This window comes from Ixodes scapularis, unplaced genomic scaffold (genome assembly GCF_016920785.2).
Source record: "Ixodes scapularis isolate PalLabHiFi unplaced genomic scaffold, ASM1692078v2 PGA_scaffold0__279_contigs__length_252992795, whole genome shotgun sequence".
NCBI classification, from domain to species: Eukaryota; Metazoa; Arthropoda; class Arachnida; order Ixodida; family Ixodidae; genus Ixodes; species Ixodes scapularis.
The window spans coordinates 74,911,195-74,934,439 of record NW_024609835.1 but is presented as its reverse complement, the minus strand read 5'-3'; the positions used below and the strand labels follow the sequence as shown (position 1 = coordinate 74,934,439).

The 23,245-nt window shown below is 45.9% G+C and overlaps 1 protein-coding gene across 1 annotated transcript in view; it reads right to left on the bottom strand.

Annotated features, from left to right (window-relative positions):
- Window positions 1–578: 578 nt before the first annotated feature.
- The window catches only part of LOC8037283 (alkylglycerol monooxygenase), a 57,742-nt gene continuing 35,075 nt past the window's right edge, over window positions 579–23,245 (bottom strand). Inside the window, exons 5-10 of the mRNA XM_029966615.4 lie at window positions 19,365–19,527; window positions 18,559–18,704; window positions 16,049–16,183; window positions 11,825–11,941; window positions 8,443–8,525; window positions 579–1,018 (exon numbers count right to left, since the gene is read on the bottom strand). Of these exons, the coding sequence (XP_029822475.2) occupies window positions 805–1,018; window positions 8,443–8,525; window positions 11,825–11,941; window positions 16,049–16,183; window positions 18,559–18,704; window positions 19,365–19,527 (858 nt within the window). The 3' untranslated portion in view covers window positions 579–804. The remainder of the gene's footprint in view (window positions 1,019–8,442; window positions 8,526–11,824; window positions 11,942–16,048; window positions 16,184–18,558; window positions 18,705–19,364; window positions 19,528–23,245) is intronic.

Genomic DNA, 23,245 nt, shown 5'->3' with positions numbered 1-23,245 from the left:
CGGGAATCGGACCAGCGGAGCTCTCTCCCAAGGGGAGCTTAACATTCGGGAATGGCAAGACGACGATTATCCCCCACACTGGAATGCTATAATGGGCCGGGGAGCTCGTAATACCCCCAAGAAACAAAGAAATGAATGTATTACCGAGTATATTTGTAAATTTAACCCGAAAATATCCGAATTTCGAAATGTTTCATAAAAGAACCCGATTTCTTTCCGATTATCAGTTTGAAAAATTGCACCCAATTTTTACCCCCCGAATTTAAAAAATATATAAAGCCCGAAAATGAACAACCCTAATCATTTAGAGTGTGTAATTTTTACTCGGTCATCCATGCAGTCCGCCGTAGAACTCTTGTGTTTATCAGACACGTAGCCAGGGGGGGGGGGGGGGGGGGGGGGGGCATGGGGCCCGGGTTCCCCCCCCCCCCTTTCTGAAATTTCCCCCCCTCCGCCTCATACAGCACCCCGAAACAAAATCCTGGCTACGTGCCTGGTGTTTATTCATCACCAATGTCGCCGGAGCGTTCGAGCCCAGCAGTTGACAACGGCTGTAAAGGATTCTGAGTATCTCTGACGGCGAGGAGGAAGCGCTTTATTGAACCAACGTCAGAAAAGAGAAGTGACCACCCGAATTTGCCATAAGTTATGCGTCTAATTGTGACGATTGGTGCAGCTTTCACGTAAGACGTGCGACACGTTGAGTTTACGGAAGAATCGAATAGGCACTATTGTATCCGTCCCAAGTCTTGAAACAGCCATCGAGTACGAGCCGCAGATGAATTAACCCCGAGGCTCAAAATGTCAGTTTGCTTTCATCCTATTATCTGTCACCCTTATGCCTCGTAAACATTCCACGAGTGCCCCCGTTAGGGAAAGGGCATACGCCCCTTTCGCGAACGTGATGAGCAGTCCGGGACCGACGATCTGGCTTCCCGGCCTGCCGAGGTGAAAGACGTAGCCATCGAGGATGAACAGGAGGACGCACCGGATCACTTCCAGTGGACACGCACAACTCCTGAAAGAGGAGGAGACGTGACGAGATGCGCTACGCTCTATCCCGTAGTTCAAGAGTGTGTCTTTTATTAGAGGGAGTCATGTCCTGTTCGTGTGTCTGCGTTGGTCGCGATTCCTGCGGCAGCGGCCCGTTACAACCGCGCTCATAGCAACCTGCTCTAAACGTGAGTTCCATGAAACCACAGCGCACCACCTCTGGGTTGCAAGTACGGACAAAATAGACAGAGCAGCAGTTACGTTATTTCACAAACGTCTTCGGAAAGTATTTCCCTTCTTGGGTAAAATATTTCCCTTCGAGAAGTAAGATCTCTTTTAGAAGCATATGTTTATTAAGGCACATGCTGTGTTTTCTTTACGTTTTTTTATTTATACTTTCATGGTGAATAATTTTGCTCAACGTCGCAAGTATAGACGCTTTACAGCAGCTGTGCATGGGCGCCGCCATAACTGACCTTCAGTTTTTGTTCCCTCTTATTCCGTTCGCTTCACTTCATCATTACCACAGCAGGACAGGTTATTGCCATCTTAGGTGCTACTGTGTACTTGTGCCCAGCATAGGCCCTTGTGAAGACCCGTCAACGCCCGCTTCAGTGGCTCGGCATCTCGGTAAGACAGGAGAAGGGCGGCTATGGCGGCTCAATCTGGCGCGTGTGTAAAGCGTCTATAGGCAAGGTGCTAGATCGAATGCTGAAAGGACTGCATTTACGCGCTCTTTTCAAAGACCTTTCGCTAACTAAAGGCCGGTTCCGACACTTGCGTTTAAGTGCGTTTGACTGCTTCTTGGGTACGCAGTCAAACATACCCTTAGTACATTTGACTGCGTTGCGTCGAGAACAAAAAGCGAGTCACCGGCACATCTGTGCTTCGTATGAAGCGTGGAATTGAATTCAAGGAATCATCTTGGCACGTGATATAAGCAGCAGTGATGTCCTGGTTTCTCGCAGCCCCAACGCAGTCAAACGCAACTGTCTCAACCGGGCTTTACCCAAGCACCACAGATAATAGGGAGTTTTTGTAGATCGTTTTCGCCGTCCCGCAAGGGCCCTCCGCAACCCGCTAGGATAGCGGGAACTCCACAGTCAAGGCTATCGGCGCGCAGGCGCAGTAGCAACTTCTTCGTTGCGGAACGCTTAGCGGAGGGAGCAGCGCGGTCTACGAAAACTCCCTAGTGTTGGGAATGTAGGTACGCGCGCTGCACACGCTCGCCTTCACTATGGAAACGGTTCGAAGTAAATAATTAAAATAAAGGACCCGTGCAACGCGCGTGCGAGGTGCCATTTTTTTAGATTTTTGCTTTCGAACAGTTAGAGCTGAAGACGCCAGCACGCGCAGCGGGTGTACATACATTCCAGTCATTCTTTTTTGATGGTTGACTAATTCGGCAAAAGGTCTATTGGGTGACCGCTGCAATCTCATTACAGCTGCTTTGATTCTGTTTCGCATATCTTCGTAGTTGACTGTTTTGAAAACCGCGAAGACGCACTGTGGCACACTAGCACCGCAAAAACAAACGTGCTTCTTTGCTTTCTTTCTTTTTAAATACTAGTGTATACGTATTTTGGTGATGCTCCTTCTCATCACGCGAATTTTTTCGTAATTTTGTTTATAATTTAGCACGAATTAGTTAGGAAGGAAGAGCTATACTAGCATAGCTACGCGCATGCACCGAGAAAGAGAAGGAAAGGAAGCGGGAGCGCGCGGGGACCTCAGAACGCCGAGCACTGGTTGGAATGATCCAGAACGCCAAGCACTGGTTGGAATCAGTCCTATTGTTGTTGTCTGACAGTTAGAAATACCACTCTCCTCCGGCCCGGGCATAGCTTTCAGATCGGTATAAAGCACACCGGACCATCGATTCGGTTTTGATCCGACCGCTATCTTTCCCTGCAGAGGTAAGCGACAGGGCAAGATCGGCAGCTGCTTTAACCTTTAAGGCACAAGAAACGAGATGGAAGTGTGTCAGCGCAGGCACCTACACATCGACATTCGTAAACGTTTAAGGCGATCGGGTCGAGAGTGTATGCGACGAGAAACTGAGGGAGAAATGAGACGACAGCGCATGGGACAGCAGGACGCCGAGCCCTAATTGGAATGATTAGTGAATAGACCTAAAGCTAGCTGCGTCTCCTCTGCACTCGTAGAACACATTCGAATGCAAAAAGCAAACGCCAGACGCCGACGTTTCGCATTCTAACGGGTTCGACGAGTGCAGTGGAGACAAAGGCTTTAGGTCTATGCGGAGGGCAAGTTCGTCTGCTCCTTGCGCAGGGGGGTAGCGGTGACGTCAGAACGCTGAGCCCTGATTGGCTGATCGGGACCCCCTATCTGAGCGTCGTCTGCTTCTTTGCAACGTCGTCTGCTCGCAACGTCTTCTGCGTCTGTCTTACCTTTCCTGCGACTTTCGAAGGTGCAGAGGGTTCACAAAACGACCTTACGGCAAAAAAAATGCGTAAGACAAAACTTGAGAACAAATTCGTATTCACGAAATGAAATTTTCGTACGTTTTGCGCAGGTTACGACGGAATCCTACGACAGCTCCGAAGCTGTCTTACGCACTTACCATCAAATCAGCATGGCCGACAGCGTCGCGGTCGCGACGACCAACGGACGTTTATTTTTCTACGTGCGGTTCTCACGCGTCCCGACTTCAAGCAGCAAGAAAAACGTAAAAAGTACTTCAAACAGACCACGACGAAAAAGAACGCTGGATCCACAAACACCCGGGAAAAGCTCCAACGGCCACGATTCCACGGACAACGACCAAGCGAGCACGGCAGATAGGCCTAGCAGACACTCCGACTGGGCGACCGTCTGCCCACGACCGGCTGCCGTGCTGAATGGAATATGCCCGCGCGACCTTTGCGAACCCTTCCCGTCTTATACTTTGATCGCTGACCTCAATTTTAGATTAAGAGGTCAATCTCTTTTGTCTTGTCATCTCCTTGTTTTCCGGGGCAACGGTGACTCTCGCCGGTAAAAAAGCGGTGAATCTCCGACAGACGCAGGAAACGTAAAGCAGCCATCGCTTTGACTAGCAGACGTAAACCAGACGACATTAACTGCGCCAACCCGCCGACGCCGTTAAAAAGTGAGGAGTCTCGCCGCACACGAAAGGAGGTAAAAAGTATTTGGGAGGGAACTTGCGGACACTAACACGCTCACTCTCGGTTCTTAGCAAACAAACCTCGGCGCCGTGGGACATCTCGCCAGTGAGTGCTTTGACTTCCCTCCTTGATGCGCGTCTGCTAGTTTTTAGACAAAAACAATGTACCGCTCGAGTTATTTCGTCGGCCCTCTCTGAAAGGCGAAGTCGAGCTCGCTCGACTTCTGAAAGTCGGAGGAAAGGTAAGACAGACGCAGACGACGTTGCGAGCAGACGACGTTGCAAAGGAGCAGACGACGCTGAGATAGGGGTTCGCGATGAGCCAATCAGGGCTCGGCGTTCTGACGTCACCGCTACTTCCTTTCTCATGCGCAGAAGACGAAAACGAGCCCACTTGCGAGGCCTATACAGACTAATCATTCGAACAAGAGCTCGGCGTTCTGACGTCCACGTGCGCTCTCGTGCGCTCTCGTGTCCTCTCCCTCACTTTCTCGGCGTATGCGCAGACAAAATATATTTCCTGAATTTATAAAGTTAATGAATATGGAGGACTTTTTTTTTTCCAAAATTACGAAGCCCCTCACAAACACGAGCCTAACTTGAGACTTGAGGCCTAACGAGGCTCTTAACTTGGAGACTTTGACGCTATACAAAATTATACCTCCTGTCTTTTGCGAGAAGTATTACGGGCCCTTCTTGTAGTGCGCGCCATGTGTATAAAATGAGGGCCTGCCTACAAGCCTTCCTGAACAGTGAGTAAAACCCAATTATTGACATTTGCGTAATTGTGTCAACGAATCAGAAGGCAAAAAAGGTAAACTAGGACCGCAATTTTCGTATAGGGTTGAAGACCTTATGACGCTTACCTGTTCATAATCCGAGCACGTCTTACTGTTTGTGCGCTAAAAAATTCCTACGCATCGCCTCTCTCCTAAAGTACTTAAAAATCCAATTACTGCCGTAAACAGAAAGATATTAGAAAGTGGCGAGGCATTAGAGAACATTCTCAGAGGAGATACGAGTCTACGTGGCATCACTGAGCAATACGTTTCATGTGCCCGCTTTCAAACTCAGTGTTCTATCGTAGACTTTGTTATTGGGTCGAATCACTTATTTCCGGCCCGGTTCCATGTTTGTTTGTGTTTTTGTTTTTTTCGTATTGGGCTTAGTGACTGGCTTTATGAGGGGTTTGTCAGAAAGTATCTTTTGTACCCTAGTGACACACGCGCTCATAACTGTAATTAAGCCAACGACAATTGACTCAATCACGATTGCCCGGAGTTACACGGCGGCGCCAACTGTCGCTGAGCCGCTAACAATCATTGATTTTAATGGCGCATTCACACTGGAAGCGGATCCGCGTTCGCAAAGCGGTTGCGAACGCGGACGTATAAAGATCCAGTACAATTGCATGCGAATTTGAAATGCGCGTGGCAATTGTACTGGATTTTTATACAACCGCGTTCGCAACCGCTTTCCGAACACGGATCCGCTTCCAGTGTGAATGCGCCATAGAGCTCGCCTACCTCAGTTAACTGAGGGGGGTTCGCCCCAATTAGTGGCGAGATGTTTCGGTGGCGCCCTCGCGGGGTTACCTTTCACGACGTCATTACCTTGCGAACAACAAGTTCGATGGTGTTTGTAATTAGCATGGCGGAAGCTTGAAATCATAGCGTTTTTGAACCAACACTGTAAACACCGTCAAAATTGAAGTCCATGCACACGTTTCTCTTATTTCCGTCCATGAGAACTCCTTTGCTGACGTCATAGTCAGCATTTGGCCGATGGCGGAAGGCCGAACACCGCGACGCTTTCGATCGCGCACGTCGCCAATAGAGCTGATGATGGCGGCGTCCGCCGCATCGCCGCCCATGGCCAGCGCCAGCGAAGCACTTACTATTGGGGTAGGTTGGGAGAGGTATCTAGAAAGTAACGTAGCATCAAATATTTTCGGAAGAGGTATGATTCGGGGCCAGAGCTGCCGCTAAAATGATCACGGAACGTCGTGGAAACCAAAGCCAACGTTACTGGAGCAAGCTCAGTTTCGCAGCTCCCTGTTCTCGCCTGCAGGGGCGAGTGACTCAGGTGGCGGTCACGAGAACTAGCGGCGCTGCAGTCGGATCTTGCTTCCCTGTCTCGCGCGTCGTCTACTACCACCGCGTTAAGAGCTTCCTTTTCTTTTTCTTTTCTTCCATTTTTTTTTACTTCCATGTGTATAACAAAAAAATAAAAAAAAAAGGTGATGATGAAGATGAATGTAATACACCACAGAGATCAGAGTCGGCGCATTGTGAGTGTTCTTTCTTTGAGTGCTTGAAATTTATTTTTGTGTGCGGCTGTTTCCTTGCGCTGTGAAGTGTTAGTATGAATTGCCAACTCGCCCAAGCTCAAGTATTGCTATTGAAGCTTCGCGGGCAAGACAATCCGGAAGCGAGATTCGACTGCAGCGCTGCTAGTTCTCGCGACCGCCACTGAGCCCACGTCGCCAGGCGGAGCTGCGAAACTGAACTTGCTCCCGTAACGTTGACCAAAGCCAACGTTGACCAAAGCCAAGCTCGGCGAGGGCGGCCATTGTGATGTCGGTACCGATAAGACTTTTGTTATGTCTCCCTTGCTTGAATTCGTGCGAAACGTTCTGACTGTCGTTTCATTACTCTTAAAACAAAAACAAAGATAAGTTTATTTTATTTTGTTTGAAACTTCTATAATAAATGGAATGTGCGCATGTATAACCATTTGCATCACTTCTTAAAAAAAGGCAATGTGACATCAGTTTTCGTTTCGTTTCGGTTTTAACTGTGTCCAGTGACGCGCATCTCAACTAGGGTTGTCAGGCGTATGAACCGTATAAGACCAGACAACTTAGTTGAGCTCATTGACAGTTGGGAGATGCCAACGATCGTTGGTTTAATGACAGTTGAGAGCGCTAGTGCAAACAGGGTATGAGATTGTGTGTGCCCAGGTGTTAAAAGTAAGTGTGATGTATGAATGTTCAGGGAGCCGGATGTTAGCCTGCCTGAATGTGCTACTTGTCTTTTAGCTATATGAGAAATTCAGCTACTGCCGTACAACCGCTAGCCTGGTCTTTAGCGTGCACCACGCAGTAGTGATACACGACCGCACGCCGGTACGATGCTCATCCAGATCGAAACGGGCAGTGGTGGGGATTGAAGCCAGGGCTCCTGGGTCCTGCAGCGCGAGCTTTCGCTCCACGCGCTCCGAGCTGCGGTGTGTTAAAGGAAAACTAAGGCGGTTCTGCATTTAAGGAAAAAACACTTGCCGCTCATTCACACTGGAAGCAGATCCGCGTTCGCAAAGCGGTGGCGGACGCGGTTGTATAAAGATCCAGTACAATTGCACGCGCACCCGATGACATCAAGTGCGCGTGCAATTGCACTGGATCTTTATACAACCGCGTTTGCAACCGCTTTGCGAACGCGGATCCGCTTCTAGTGCGAATGAGTGGTTAAACCGTCTTAATTTGGCCTCCGGGATCACGCAGATCAATATTATTTTTCATTTCGGTGCGCGGTTTTTGCAGAAAATCATTTTTAAGGTACCACTGAAGGCCTTCGTTCTCGGAGCATGACCTCGTGTAAGGAGTTTTCGGAATCTCCGCTCTCGCACATCTGCAGTGCTCATCAAAGCTATGCAAGCACGCTCTTGTTTTAAACAAAAAAGGTTAGAAAAATACGTCACGACTGGCGTCAGTGCGGGGGTATATACCTGTCAAGCTTGCCTTTGCACGCGCTTCCCACACGAGCGACACGCGCTTGGCGGCCGAAGTATCCTTTCATGACCCAACGACTGGTCGGAAGTTTTTCGTGTTTTCTCGCGTTCATGTACATCTTCGGAGAAAACGAACGTGGTATTCAGAAAAATACTCTAAAGGTCACCTTTATTTTTTTTTAGAGAACCTCTTCAGCTTTTCCTTTAAAACACTCAGCCTCCGATCCCTCCCTCCATAGAGTTATCGTGCTTGTCACTAGCGGGCCTCCTTGTATAAATCGCTATGATTGGCTCATGTGAGAGGCAAGCAAATAGCTATGACTCGCTCACGGGAGACACGCGCAAACCTCTCCCAAGCATAAATAGTGGCGGAGTAAACGTGTGTAAAACATAAATAACTAATAAAATATTAAAGACATATATCCAAAATTTACGTAAGAAACCTAAGCTTCAATATCCTTATTTAGATATGTGAAATAGTTTGAGTGAACAGACAGCAAAAGAATGAAGTTGCAAAGTGAATAGAGTACGTAAAATAATTACGTAAGTATGATACTTTCAATTGATTGTTCTACCTGGTTTAGTTTACTTACCTTCCGTCTAGAAAAGTGCCCATGACAACCAGCGAGAATGTAATGTAGCCGATTCCACATGCGAGGGTAGTGGCATCCATTTCCTGTAAATGACATCACTATTAACTATCAACCAGCATGCCGATTACAGTAGCCAGCTTATTCCCAGTTGACATTCATGATCTAGTGCGAGAGAGAAAAAAGAGGGATGAGGGCGACGGGGAGCGTATTGGGAAACGCTTGTTAAGTCAGTGGGCCCATTTTGCCATTCCAATTGGTGGATTTTCATGAACGCCACATCGCCTGGTTTACGAGGAGAGAGATAAGAAAGGAAAGGGGGGGGGGGGCGGGGGAGAGAGAGGCTGAAGTAGTGAGCCGGTGATTCACACATTAGCCTTTAGTCGGCTTCCAGATTCTCTTACGCTTATCGTGAAACCAAATATGGGAGCCGGCAAAGGTGTGTTTACCTAAGCCTCGCCCCGCTCTTTTTCTTTATCTCTCCCTTTCAGCCAGGCAATGAATGCCAATGAAAACGCGATAATCAGAGTGCGGAAATCGGCCTGTTGACTTACATCACAAGCTTTTCGAGATACGCCGACGGCGACGAGGTGGCTGAAAATGCATGCACATGAACGCGAAACAGCGCTCGAGGACGATGAAAACTGTGCTCATAGGCTTGCGGTATTTTTGCACAACGACCCAAGTCTAGCCTCAGCAAACAAAAAAAACAAACAAACAAACAAAAATCTCTGACATTTTTTTTGTTAGTGAGATTCGTTATTAGGGTAATGTAGTTTATTAAACGGAAGTATAAATAACTAAAAGTAGTTTGTCACAAAGGGTGACTTATGGCTCTGCTGTATATGAGAAATTTAACCAGTGCAGGACAACTGCGAGGCTGGGGTCTTTAAATAATGATTCACGAGTGCATGCCGGTATGATATGTTCATGCAGATTGAAGCGGACATGCTCGGGTTTCAAAAGAGCTGGTTTACTTAAACCTTTTCAGCGTTAGTTTGAGAAATTTAACGATCCACATGCTCCGCGCATTCAGTGGCCAGACCCCCCCCCCCCCCCCCCTCCTCCTTATTAAGGGGTGGAATGAAACACAGGTAGACAGATACGCAGCCACGTATGTCAATATAGAGTGCTTAAAACCGCAATAACATTCTAATGATCGGGAATGTTCTGCAGTGCGCAAAAGTATATACTGTCTAGCAAGAAGCACTACCGAAGCAGCTTGGACACTTGTTAAGTTTGTTTCATTTTGTTCCACGGGCTGGGATAGTAAATTTCTGCAGGTTCATTTGACATAAAGTGCGCCGTTGGCCCGTCGTTGTACGTCATAATTAGGACGATCAGGAAGAACGTGTTCTATTGATCCTTAATAATCGAAATCTCTGATGCCGCTGAGAAGAATAATTTAGTGTTCACCTCTAGGACTAGGGAATGAAAAATGGCTCGTCATTGGGTGTCAAAGGAAATCAATGTTCGAGTCTAGGGAGCGTGTAGGTTGACAAATGTAGTTAATGATGCGGAATTCGTTCCTATGATGCCACCAGACGAACGGGGGTTGAGGGCTGTTATGAACTCTGCTGTGCTTCCGATGGTCCCCAGCAGTTTTTCGCCGTGCGCACACGTGAACCTCTTGATGTGTCCCCGTCTCGCCGATTACTCGTACCTCTGATAGGTAAGTGAGCAAAAAAATCTGATATGCAGTCAAGCTCTTGTCAGAAAGCAAACTAGTATGCCATTTAAGCCTGCAGAAAAGAAGAGAAACGAAAGAGGGAATAGATTCGTGTTTTGGAGAGAATGGCAGCCTTAAAGGGATACTTCAACGAAATTTGAAATATTCCCGTCGTGTTTAAAAATAGGTTAAATATGATCCACAATATCCGTAAATGACAATCGCACGTTTGTATTTTGAGCCTGGTGGCTGTATTTTTCGTTATAAACGGCCCACTCTGGCAAGTGCTCGGAGAAGGCCCAGCGGAGACCACGTGACATCCAATGCAATCGTGACGTAGGTCGTCTCAAGACGAGTATGGCCTAGTCGTTCCAGCCACCAAACGGCTGCTTTTGTACGAATTTTGAGTGACGGGTTCATCTTCTGTAATCTTGTAGGGGGACAATAGCGACTTCTACGACACACAAAAAGCATTCCCGGGAAGAGGGGAGTTCCTGCTGCCCCTCTTCTCTCGTCGTGGCCGGAGGCGAGACAACCTCCGTCACTAGCTGTCAAGGTTCCTAGACGGGCATTACAAGCGAGGCGTTAGCGACATCCACCAGGTGCTCTTTGCTAATCGTTTAATTCGTTTTAAAGTTCCTTTTCGTGACTTTTTTAACAAGATACTGGTGTGTTCGATGTGATGCTGCTCCTTTGAACACATATAGACCAAAAAATGAGCGCCGAAATTTCGTTGTAGCATCCCTTTAAAAACGGCACCGGTTAAGCCTACAACCCGGCATTTGACACGGTACGCTCCATCCTACGTAACAGGAACCCACCTTCAGACAATGTTGTCGTCCGTGGCCGTCATAAAAAGGTCAGCCGCGACAAATAAACTGTTGAGCATACTTTTCTGCAGCCTCCCATACAAAAGTCTATGTGGACGCTAGAAATACTATCTCCGTTCTATAACCTCTACGGAAATCCTATGGGCAGTTTTTTTTTTGGCAGTTGATTTTTGCTGTAGTTAGTCGTGTTTCCGCTTCAACTGGGACTAGGACGTCTACAAGAACGTGTTTTGACATGTTAGGGAACTCCTAACATCCGCAAATGTTCTCATTCTTCGGTACACCATTCCTACAGACTGATTACTTACGGGCAACCATAGAGACTTTCCTATTACCTTCCTATACTGCGAACTCCACAGATGACTAGTCTTAAGTGGTACTGCTGATTGTCTTATTGTCTAATACTTTTAGGTTGCTTGAGCTTCTTGAAGGTCACAATTTGTTGGGAGTATAATTTTTATCGGATTTATATGGACAGCTGATCTCCTGTGTAATCACTCTTGGCTTGCCATTCTAGGACGTTTATAAGGACATGCTTAGACAAATAAAACGTCTTAAGATCAGAAAAAAATTATCATTACTTCATTAACCTAGTAAACATTGCCACCCCAAGCGCACATTGCCATAAAACGTCGGTGGAGCGTAAATACATCTTTTTCTGAGGGCTTCCACATTGTGAGCAGCGACGTCACAATCGTCGCTTCTGTCGTACCTGCAACCATAGCATGATGTTGATTATGTGCTCGTCTTTTAAAATTACTGAATACAGCAGTATGTTCGAGCTTTTCATGTAAAAATGTCGTCGCAAGAGGAGTAATATTTTTGACAATCTTAACTCAATAACGTGCATGCGAGACAAGTGAAACCACATTAAAGGTGCACTTACCCCTTTAAGATGGTTCAGCCTAACGTATCCGAGGATGAGCAAGGTAAAATGCGCGCAAACGTAGAATTTACACAGCGCGCTGGTTTTCGAAGCGTACGGCTCGACAGGCCTGGACACCTGCAAAGCGTTGACAACATGATAAAACAAAAGTAATGTCGCCAGAGCGTGGCAGATCAAGAGCTGCTTCATGTACAGCATATCCGAGTTGCCATATCGTAAAGCAAGATGCGACTGGTGTAAAAATATTGGACACTTTGCCAGGGCACGTACGAAGAAAAAAGGCAAACCGGTTAACGCGTTCGGAAACAGAGCGTGAGAGTAACCAGTTGCAACATTTTCACGTGCAAAAAAACAAGCAGCCCCAGCTGCTTGTTGTTTCCGAATTTCCGAATAATCAATCGAGTCATCATGTACACAAATACGGGAGCAGCCGTCTATTATTCACAAAGAAGTCTGCGCTAAGCTGCCACGACAAGACGGGTTGAGCAAATAGACTCTAGAGCTAAAAACAATCGGAGAATAAAAATTATTCCATTTCTTGGCAGTGACCAGCGTGTCTTGTCACCGCATCTGGCAACGAGGATTGGGGCAGTCACCTATCACCGTCAGTGAAGGAACGGCAGGGCGCTGAAGCCTCGACGTAATGTCAAAATTTTAGGTGTTGGACTCTTACATAGTAGGGGGAAAAGGGGAGGGGGGGTGATGAGGGACTGGTATATGTTGAGCGATTCGAGAATTACTGGAAAGTGACGAAAATCAAAGGCAAAGGCGTCGAGAAGACCACCTTCATCACCACCCTCGGGAGGCACCCGTACAACACCCTGAATGACCTGCTGTTGCCACCAGACTCGGAGGACAAGTCGTTCGAGAATAGATGCACCGAGAAACTGGCGGAGAGGAGGTGATGAGAGCGCGCTGGGACGCCAAAACGCCGAGCTGTGGTTCGAATGATTATTAGGCAGACCGTTTTGTGTTTCTGGGAACGCTGCAGGGAAGACCGCCCGAGAAGTTAACACCGTACTCTACCCGGAGCGCAGAACCCTCGAGACGTCAGGCGGGTAGTGGCCTTCGCTGAGCGCTCTAAAAACAAAAAGAACGTCTTCCGAAATTCACCAGACGAGCTTGGACTGCCAGCCCCCGCAAGGAGAAACACCGGCGTGCCCGCTTGTGTGTATATGTCCGTCGGTGTTGTGTTTCAGTTCGAGCGGCAAGGGCGTCGACACCTTGCATGCGTCAGGCACCGGTGCATGGCAAGAGCGGCTACAGGTTGCATCATCTGCACCTCGATGAAATAGCACAGGACAATTGCATCAGCCGCCCCCGCCCCTCGAACACCGCGTGAAGATTCGAACCCCGGCGAAGGCTCCTATCTCTCCCTCTCTGTTAGAGGGCCTTCTCGCTCTCAGAGTTGGTTTAGGGAGCCCGAAGATGCCAATTGAACTGTTGAGCAGCTACCTGTATGTTCACTGTGCCTAATAGTTCTACTTCAGTAATCCCATTTTAGGGCTGTTTTCTCGGGGCTATGCGATCAGCGAGCCACAGCCCCGACTCCTCGTTCCCCGCCTGAGGTAGTCCCCTCAGAGTCGCAAAAAGCTAAAGCTAGTTGTCTTAATTGTCTCTACGGCCCTCGCCGAACGCGTTCGAATGCCAGAGCCAAACGCCGGACACCGGCGTTGCCCGCTCTAACTATCTGGGCGTCGATTAAAATTTTTAACCCGATCAATCGCCACCCTTTAATCGACTAAATAATTGATTAATCGGTATCGCTCATTCCCATGCATAATAGTCTAAAAAGTCAAAATTACCTTTTTGCCTTTCCTGAATATGTGACAAACGGCAAAATGCGTCGTTGAGAACGGTCAAAAGACACCCATTCACAAATTATTACTTCAGCTGCATCAGACAGGAGAGGTTCGTTGATATTCTCCGGCAACAGGGAACTCCTTCGATTGTTCACAATAGTATCTGCTGCACTAAACGGACACTTTCATGGACTCGGTGTGACTGCATGGGACACGTAATATCACATTCTCCACTTGTCTGGAGTTACATATATTGGGCCTACAGTTTACTTTAGGCCAATATTTCACCTAAAGTCTGCCTTCATACGGGTGTATTCGTCCACGTATGAGTGGTGAAAGCGTTACATTTTAACTTTGTTTTTCCTTGTCAAAACTTAACCGGTTAAAAAGTTAATCGCGACTAAGCTATTATTCGCTTAATCGGTAGGTTAATCGATCAGGTGCCCAGCCCTAGTTCCGAACGCGTTCGGCGAGTTCAGTGGAGACAAAGGCAGCGTAGCTTAAGGTCTACCCACTAATCCTACCAATCAAAGCGCGACGTTCTGACGTCCCCTCTCGTCTCCTCTTCTTGTTATGGGTTTCTCGGCGCATAGAAGTTCTAAAAGAACACTACGCTCCAGGACCCCAAGAAATAGCGGAAAGGTTCAGGTTGGACAGTCGTTAGCAAATGGAAGCAGAGTTTATTTCCACGTTAGCCGCCGAACTACGACGACACCTGGCTTCTAAATCTGAGTTCGGGAACTTCCTAGTCGATACGTTGCGTGACAAATTCGTCGCGGGGCTCAAGAATCCTACGATTCAAGCAGCGTTGCTCGAAAAGGAGGCACTAACCTTCGAGACCACATGTGAGGTATACACGAACCACCGCACTCGCCGAGAAGGAATCGAAGGGTTTAAACTATCCCAAAGAAACGTCCAGGGTGGAGAAAGCGTGCATGCAGTCAGCAAAAATGGCCGGACGCAGCAGGAATAAGGTGATAGCACCCTCAAGTTTTGTTTCAAACGCCGCGTGCAATCGATGCAGCGCCAAGTATGACGCTGGCAACTGCCAGTAGACAAGTTTCTTTCCATAAGCAAGTTGGGATATTCAGAAAGCTGCAAGTTAAAGGTTGGAAATATCGGACACGACTTCTGAGAAACGTTGTTTAGGACTACAAAAAGGCTGATAAATTAAGCATGAAAATAGAAAGTATTTGCGAACAAGCATATTTTCATTTATTTTTGTTTCTGAGAGAAGTGATGTAGTAAACATGCAACACGCTTCGCTTTGACCAACTGACCTACGTTAAGATGTGGTAGTAAAGACGTGGTATCAACCAATCTTCTGCTCATACGAAGTCCGTAATGAAGGTTTCGAAGCAGATCGAGTTCTTTATAACTAAAAAGAGAACGACGGGGTGCAGCAATGAAATAATTTATGCCAAATGAATCGTTCGAGAACGGACGCGCTTAACATGCATGCAATTACATATTTCTCCTATAAGGTATCGAAGCTGAACTAAGAAACGTCTACAGCACTATACCCGTTTTCACCTCAAGAAAAAAGCAAGTTTTGCGTATTGTTCGTACGCGGCGCGAAGTAGTTCTTACGATATTTGGTTATCGAAGGAAAAAGCGACGCCTTTGGCGTTTCAGACCAGAGCGCGTTTTGATGAAATAGCATTAATCTCATCTCAAATTCACCTACATGTATCTCAATTCTTTACAGAAAGGGGAAATTAGTAATGCTCCGCGAGGTGCCGGACTTTATTTTCTACAGTTCTTGAGGTGAAAACGGGGTTTTAAGTCTACCCACTAATCCTTAAACTAAATTAGCTGCGCTTAGAGTATCGGCACTGCGTTCCCCGTCATTGTTGCGGGAGCTGCCATTTTCGCTCGTATGCACAGCAGATGCAACTACCGATCGTCATGATTCAAAAGTGCGACTTCCTCAGCATTAGATTCGGTGTTAGGAATGCCATGTAACATTGATTTGCTCTGTCGCGAACTGTTTAAACATTTGTTGAGAACGGAAAAGCGTTTCCTGTGATTTCACATAAAGCTTCAGATAACTGGCAACCGTGATTTTAAGACACAATATGGCCAAGTGTCCTTACTCTGAAGCGCAGCTTATTTAGTCGCACCACAAAGCACTAATGCTCGTGTAATATCAACAAGTGACGGAACACATTGCACCTGCAGTCACGCATCAAGTGTCTGATTTGCAGCGTGGGCCCTACTACGCATACAAGTCGAGTGATGTGTACCTACACGTCTGGTTGGTCGGCATCTATCAACTTTTGCTTCCTGGTATCCTCATTCTGTATATTTCTGTTCTAAACTCGCGACTGGGACTCTGCGTGTCCCACAAAAACGAGTAACCGCAAGCAGTAGCGAGGACCTATAAAATGTTAATCTTGCCCGGGTGTTTGATATCACGCACATCTGGGATGTCGTTGGGATCTCCTAGACGGGGTTTTCCTGGCTCCCATCCGGGGCCCTTGAAGATTGCTGAAAGCTTATTTCCGATACCCTCTAGCTTCCAAACTTGGTTCCAAATGTGCTGCAGCTGATGCATCTGAAGAAGAAGAAAAAGAAGTTGTAACAAATACCCTTAAATCTTCCTTTATACTCCAAACCAGGGATGGGCAAAATACATGCAAATATGTATCGAAATACAAGTACAAAATACTTCGTCAAAAATGTATTTAATTACAAATTTAATTACATTTCCAAAAAAAGCATTTAAGTAGAAGATACAAATACAACTAAATGTATTTGGTCTCCTCCAAATACTTTTCCAAATACATTCCACAAAATTTGCCTCAGCGACTTCCGGGCACCTGCAACGGATTTCTGGGTATCTCATTTCAATTTTGCATCACACACTCCGGAGTTAGTGTGCCAGGCTCTAGTAACGTAATAGAAATATAGTCAGAAAAAAAATTTAATCAGCTTGGACGTAATAGGGGAAAAAAGTACAGAGCTTCAAGCAGCTTTTTTTGGCGATTACATTTTGGTATAGACCAACAGAGAACCGAGACGACCAAGACGCGCAGCACTAGCTAGAGAATTTTTTATTGTTGCGACTCGCACCGGTTACGAAAATCTGGACGACCCGCGCATTTAGAATGTTGCAGGCAAAAATATGGATGGACATCAGGCTGGAAAGCATCACAAGTTGTCACAGGCACTTATTTAGCCAGTCTGCCTGTGAACGTCGATTTCGTCACTATTCTTGCCCTGGACTAGCACCGTAATCACAAAGTCACAAGACGCTTGTGCTTAATTGAGAGACACTGCTTTCGGTGCAGAACGTAGTTTTCTTCCTGCTCTGGACAGTGCCTTTAAAATAAAGCCGGAGGAGAAAAATAAAAAAGCCCCATGGCCGAATAAAGGATGGAGACTATATCTTACAACCACATGCATAAAAACAAGATGTATTTTCGCCCGCAAAATTGTATTTAATTACAATTGTATTTGAAATACCCCCGTTTCAGTATTTAAATAAACACGTCAAATACATCACCCAATTCGTAAATTAAATACAAATGCAAACTACACAAAGTATTTGAAATACGCATTTCGAATACTTGTATTTGAAATACTGCTTATCCCTGCTCCAAACTAAGGCGTCTGGAACGAGTCTCCCATTGGCCTGTCTGCCCCGTCCTTCAATGTGGTCCCTCAATATCCGCCTGACGGCGTCAGACGGATATTGAGGGACCACATTGAAGTGTCTTTGCTCCGATCGTAGCTGTACCACAGGAACGAGGTGGATGCCGGTAGGAGTGTGGACGCTTGGGGCCCTAATCCGGACACACGTTCCCGGCACCGTACTCCGAACTTAACTGGCTAACCGCGTACTTCAAAAAGAAAAAAAAAAAAAACTCCTTTCTTTTCTGAGCGAGAATCTCGGCCATCATGTAACCCTATTCACTTTTAAGTGACGCTTGAAGAAGGAGGGTCCCCCTCCGAAATGTCCGATTAAATGATCCAAGTTTGCTTGAACCTCGGTGGCTTTTTTACTTATATGTGAACGCCTCGGCTCCCCACAACTTGAAGATGTCATATATATGTGTGTGTATGTGTCATTTACAATAAACCAGGAAAATAAATATTATGGTATCAACAACGTTAGTCAAGCGTCAAGCATAATCTAGCGTATCCGATGTAAAACTGTCCAGTAAAGGCCGGTTCTCACATGCAGCGAAGCGCTGATGTAGCGCTGCTCACGTGTCGTCAGCGTGATGTCACCGCCCGAGCACCGTGTAAAAAAAGGAAGACGTGGCTCACTGCTTGTAGGAATGCGCCTCGTGTAGGAGTGCTTTCGCGTTCCTACACGTAAGCGGTCTGAAGTGTCTCTGCCGAATTTTTATTTTTTTGTTTTTGTCGACAAATATATCTATTCGCAGTTGGTCAGGCTCACTGCTCTTTCCTCATGAAAAACCCTGAATAAAGAGAGGCACCTCCTGCACACGAGACCGTCGTTTTCGAGACTTCTGTTTAGCGTTGTGAGGAGTATGAACAAAAGCGAGTGGCTCTATAAAGAGCTCTCTTTGCATGCACTTTCGTGATAAGAAGTCAGAACTATACTTAATTTCTTCTTATTTTGACACAACTACACACATTTTCGACACGAAAAATAGCAGCGAGCTCAATCGAGAGGATTTAATGTAATGTTGCGCTTACATTGGCCGGAAAGTACCAAAGCAGCCCAAGAACCAACTGGATGTCGAACAACCATCTCATATGTATGGCCAAGCCTTTGAACCTGCGTGCTTCATATGGGTGCTATACCTATACTATACTATACTATCGTTGTGGACGGACGAGTGTGCTGGTTGAGCTGAGGTGTTCCTAAGATATCGTCTCTCGAAAGTTTTCAGAAAATATATATTTTTTTTTTCCATAGAGCTTGTTTCGTGTGTTGCGAAAACAACAATGTCTTGCCTGCAGAGTCCAAGGGTCGAAAGTGTTGACGGGGTGCGTGAGTCCGTAGGCTGGCCGACACCGCTCGGCCTCGAAAGTGCCGAACATTCGGTCCCAGATGATCAGCGTGCCTCCGTAGTTCTTGTCGATGCAGTACCTGTCCCTGCCTGGTGGACCGAATAAAAGGACAGAGACCGCCGCCACGACACCGTGGGTTGGTATACTCTTCATAGCATTATAGGCAAGACAAAGCAAACACCGATAAAAAAGGATTAGTATAAAAATATATTTTTCTTCGATGAATATTTGGTTGGCCTGGGACTCAGACCATAGATTTATTCTTAGAGCTGTTTTCGAAGCCTTGACCTAGCCCCCATTTCGGTAACCTCCGCTCTTTGCAGTCTTGAATGCAATTTTAATATTTCGAGCTCATATATCGTTGTTTTTACTCTCCAGTTTTTGCGCGCCTAAAGAAGAAAAAGGTAAAGTTTCGTCAATATTTCAGCAAATAACTGTTCTAAAACTTTTCCTTTTATATTCGGTGACAACTTTTCTTGGCATTTCCGGGGAGAGGAGGAGAGCCCGCGCACAGTTTTATTCAGCCCTCAAAATGGGAGAGGAAACGCGTGCCTGTACCTTCCACTGCATTGCCAAGAAAAGTTGTCGCGGAGTATTGCAGATGAGAAGTCAGGACTCAGAACGTTGCACCAATGATTACCGTCACTGATCATTTTAGCATATGACGAAGGTGATCGGAGCAAAGCACGCCTTTGAATGATTGTTTTTCCCGGGGATATACGCCAGCGAACTCTCCCGAATCTACGAACCATGGTGAACCCGGTGGTGGCTCGGGGTATTCAGGACGTACTCCAGGGGCCCGAGCGTCTGAACGGCTTCCGTGTGGATCAGGAACTGGTACAAGCGATTGAACTGGTGGTGAACCAGGTACGCGCTCGGGGAGAGCACGAGTGCCAGTGGCATGTATAAGACCTGCAGGAAAAAAAATGTCTTGAGGTTTTTGAAGCATCTTCACCGTCAACCTTCATGAAAGGGAGTTCAGGGCCCCCGAGTGAAATATATTGGCCGGCGCAGCAAGACTCTACCGCTTTCGGCAGATATAAACATAAACTCCTCTATAAACTACTTACCACGCGCTCACTATATTCATTTTTCTTTTGTGCACTCACCGGCAGTCGAAATATAAATTAGATAAAAACGACGAGAGCAGCGCCCGGCGCCGATTATTTTCTGCAAATGTTCTCCATAGCCGCGCGCGCGGGGGAGTCACACCAGCACCACCCCGAATAATCAAAGCCCGTTCACTAGACGTTTGACGTCATCACAGTGAGATCGAGCGAAGACACTGATTGGACACAAGGGCTGCGTCAGTGTTCGGCTGGGCATCGTGCCCAATCAACGCGTCGAAAGACGCTCGATCTCACCAACCACTTTCGTTACGCCACCGCTGAGGATATGCAATTTGGGAACTGTAAGGTTCCTTCACGCGAGACAAGCCCGCTGCGGCTCCGCACGATCACGCTGCGTCTCATGCACTGCCTGCTGTCTTCTGCGACTGTCCACCACAGTTATGGCGGAGTTTTTTTATTTACAGAAAAAAAAACCTGCAGCGCCGAAAAACTTCGGCATTATAGCAGGTACAGCCCATGAATTAATACGCTCATAAAATAAAAACAGAACACTTGAATATACAACCTGGGCTGTCAATAAAGAAAATACATAAACATTGAACATAAACAGCATTAAAAATCAAGACCATTTCCTGAGATAAATGGTCCCACGTCGTCACGAATAAAAAAAGACTTTGGTAACAGGTTCCACTGAGCGATTGTGCGTGGAAAAAATGAAAACTTATAATCTGTCCTACAAGAAATTTCCCTTATTTTTTCTGGTATGATCCACACGATTTGAAATGTAGTTAGGTAATTTAATGTAGTTGCTTTTATCAATACCAGTCATATCATTAAAAATTGCAAGCAAGAACCTCATTTGAAAATCTTTGCGCCTTGACAATAAAGTTTTCCAACCAAGTACATTTTTAGTCTCTGTTACGCTATTGTTCCTACTATAATTTCCCGTTACAAATCTCGCCGCACGGTTTGGAAGTTTTTCTAACTTATCTGCAAGGTACTTTTGATGCGGATCCCACAAAACAGATGCGTATTCCAGTTTAGGTTTTACCAAACAGCAATAGGCAGTCTCTTTTAGTTTCTGTGGAGCATCGCGTAAATTTCGAATAAGAAAATTTAAAGTGTGGCTGGCTTTCTTAGCAGTTTCAGTGACATGAACATTAAAAGAAAGGGTGCTTGACAAGGTAATCCCCAAATATTTAACATCAGTGTTATTACTTAATCTATGATCATCAATAAAGTAGCATGATGGAACAGGGTTACGTTTCCTCCCAAAAGCGACTTGCCACACACATTTCCCCATTTAAGCCCAACTCGCAAATCCTGCACCAATCCGATATTTTATCTAGGTCCGACTGCAAAAAAGCTGAATCACCAACATTGTCTACCCTACTGTACAAAACAAAATCGTCCGCAAACAGCCTTAAAGGCGAGTTAATGGTCGATGATACATCAATAATAGATACAAAAAATAAAAGGGGCCCCAGCACTGAACCCTGCGGCACGCCAGAAGTCACATCAACAAAATCTGAGCTGGCACCGTTTATGACGACACACTGCTTTCTCCCAGAAAGGTAATTTTCAATCCAACGGTATATGTTCTCATCAAGGCTAAGGGAGCTCAGTTTGTGTAGCAGCAAAGGGTGAGAAACTTTATCGAAAGCCTTGCGTAAATCAAGAAAGATGGCGTGCGTTTCTCCTCCCTCCTCAGCAGTTGAAACCAGACTTGTACACGTTACTGAAAAATAATAAGGAATTACATTTACAATTACTGAAGGCTAAATTGTAATTTATTACAATTACAATTACCCTCCCATAAAAGTAAGTGACCGTTACCCCCAAAAGTAATCCGTTACTTTCGTGGCGTTACTTTCAACATTATTTTCCTAAATTAAGAAACAAAGGGAAGAAGGTTATTCAAGTTTCTATTGGTTGCCACCTGTTCTATTTATTGACCTTGAGTATTTTGAGCAACAGCTGACTCTCGAAAGTTTCGTCATACATTTTGCGCTATTTCTTACTGAAGATGCCCACTGATACGCTGAACGCACTTTGAGCTGAGGCACTGGATGGGAGTGCCATATTGTGCCACGAATGTTTTATGCTCTGAATTGAGCTTTTTCAGCGAAACAATGGAAGTACTATTTACTGCGAAGATAAAGCGAAGCTTCGTCCTTGCAGCCGTTGCCTGATAATCGAGAGCTTTAGTAGAGTAGGTAACAGTAAGGTGATAAGCAAATAATAAATAAGGTTTGGCTCGATATTCTTCTTGCTTTGGTTCTGAACAGTTCGAGCCTCACTTGAGACGTTGGTGAATAAAAAAAAAAAAAAATTTCAGTATTTTAATATAAGTAATCGAGAAAAAAACAACAACAATAGGACACTCATAACAACAATTAATTAGAACGTTGGTTAGAACAAGGACATGTAAACGCCCGTTTGCCATGTGTACCCTTTGTGGTGTCGTTCAAAAACGCACGGAGCACGGACCGACTGCAATTTACTCCGGTGTTCTCCAGATAGACGTCAGCTGATGCCACGGGCAGCGAAGGGCAGAGTACTAAGTAAGCCGCGCTATGACCGCACTCACGAGTTTCACTCTCTCCTCAAGACCACAGTCTCAAGTCTACGTCAGCCACCTTTATGTTTTATTTGTAAAAATATCTGCTTGAGATAAGATGCGTCCTGCTGGGGTAAAAACAGGAAGAAGAAAAACGGAAGTCTATTACCATTTTCGAAGTGCTCGCAAAAAGCTGACGACTTACAAAAAGGGTAACTGAGATGCAAATAACCTGGTTTGAATTCACAAATAAAGTTGGCCAACCCTAGAAGTTGGACTGCAAAAAAAGTAAGTAGCTTTTAAAACAGTGTCAGGTGAAAGAAGCCGAAAAAGATACATCCTGTTTTCTAAGAGAGGATGATAAGTGTGCATCGAAGAACGAGGATGCTTGTGGCAATAATGCCAGATCTCTTTTAGTGGATTTTAGGGTAGACGGAGCGTTGTCTCGTGTTGTGACATTATGACAATGGTCCTAGTCATTATAACCGAGAAGGACATTGTTAATTCTTGTTTGTGCACTTACCACCTTGAGCTTCTCGAACAGGCGTACAATCACTTGGTGTCTTCCTCTCCCCGCCTTCGATCGCAAAAAACAAAACAAAAAACGAAGACACAAAAAAAGAAAAAAAAATCGAATATAATTTGCTCCTTCCCCCCCCCCCCCCCTCCCTTTTTTTTTGTAGAAATGTTTATTGGGATATTTTGACATTGTTGTTAGGGTCTAAAAAAATAGCTTCAGGGGCTTGGTGTTGCAAAAAAGGTTTTGCGGAACTGAATAATGCCAAGCCTCCCTTTGCGCTGGTCAATACGCGTGGCAGTGTCACTGCGCTCAACTTCACCAAAATGAAAACGACCTTTCTTTAGAAGGGGGACGGGGGGGGGGGGGGGGGGGGTGCTGGTCCTGAAAAAAATGTAACGGATTACAAAGAATCCGTTACGTAAAAAATGTAAGGAAATTACTTTAAAATTACTCTAGAAAATATGCAATAATTCCGCTACT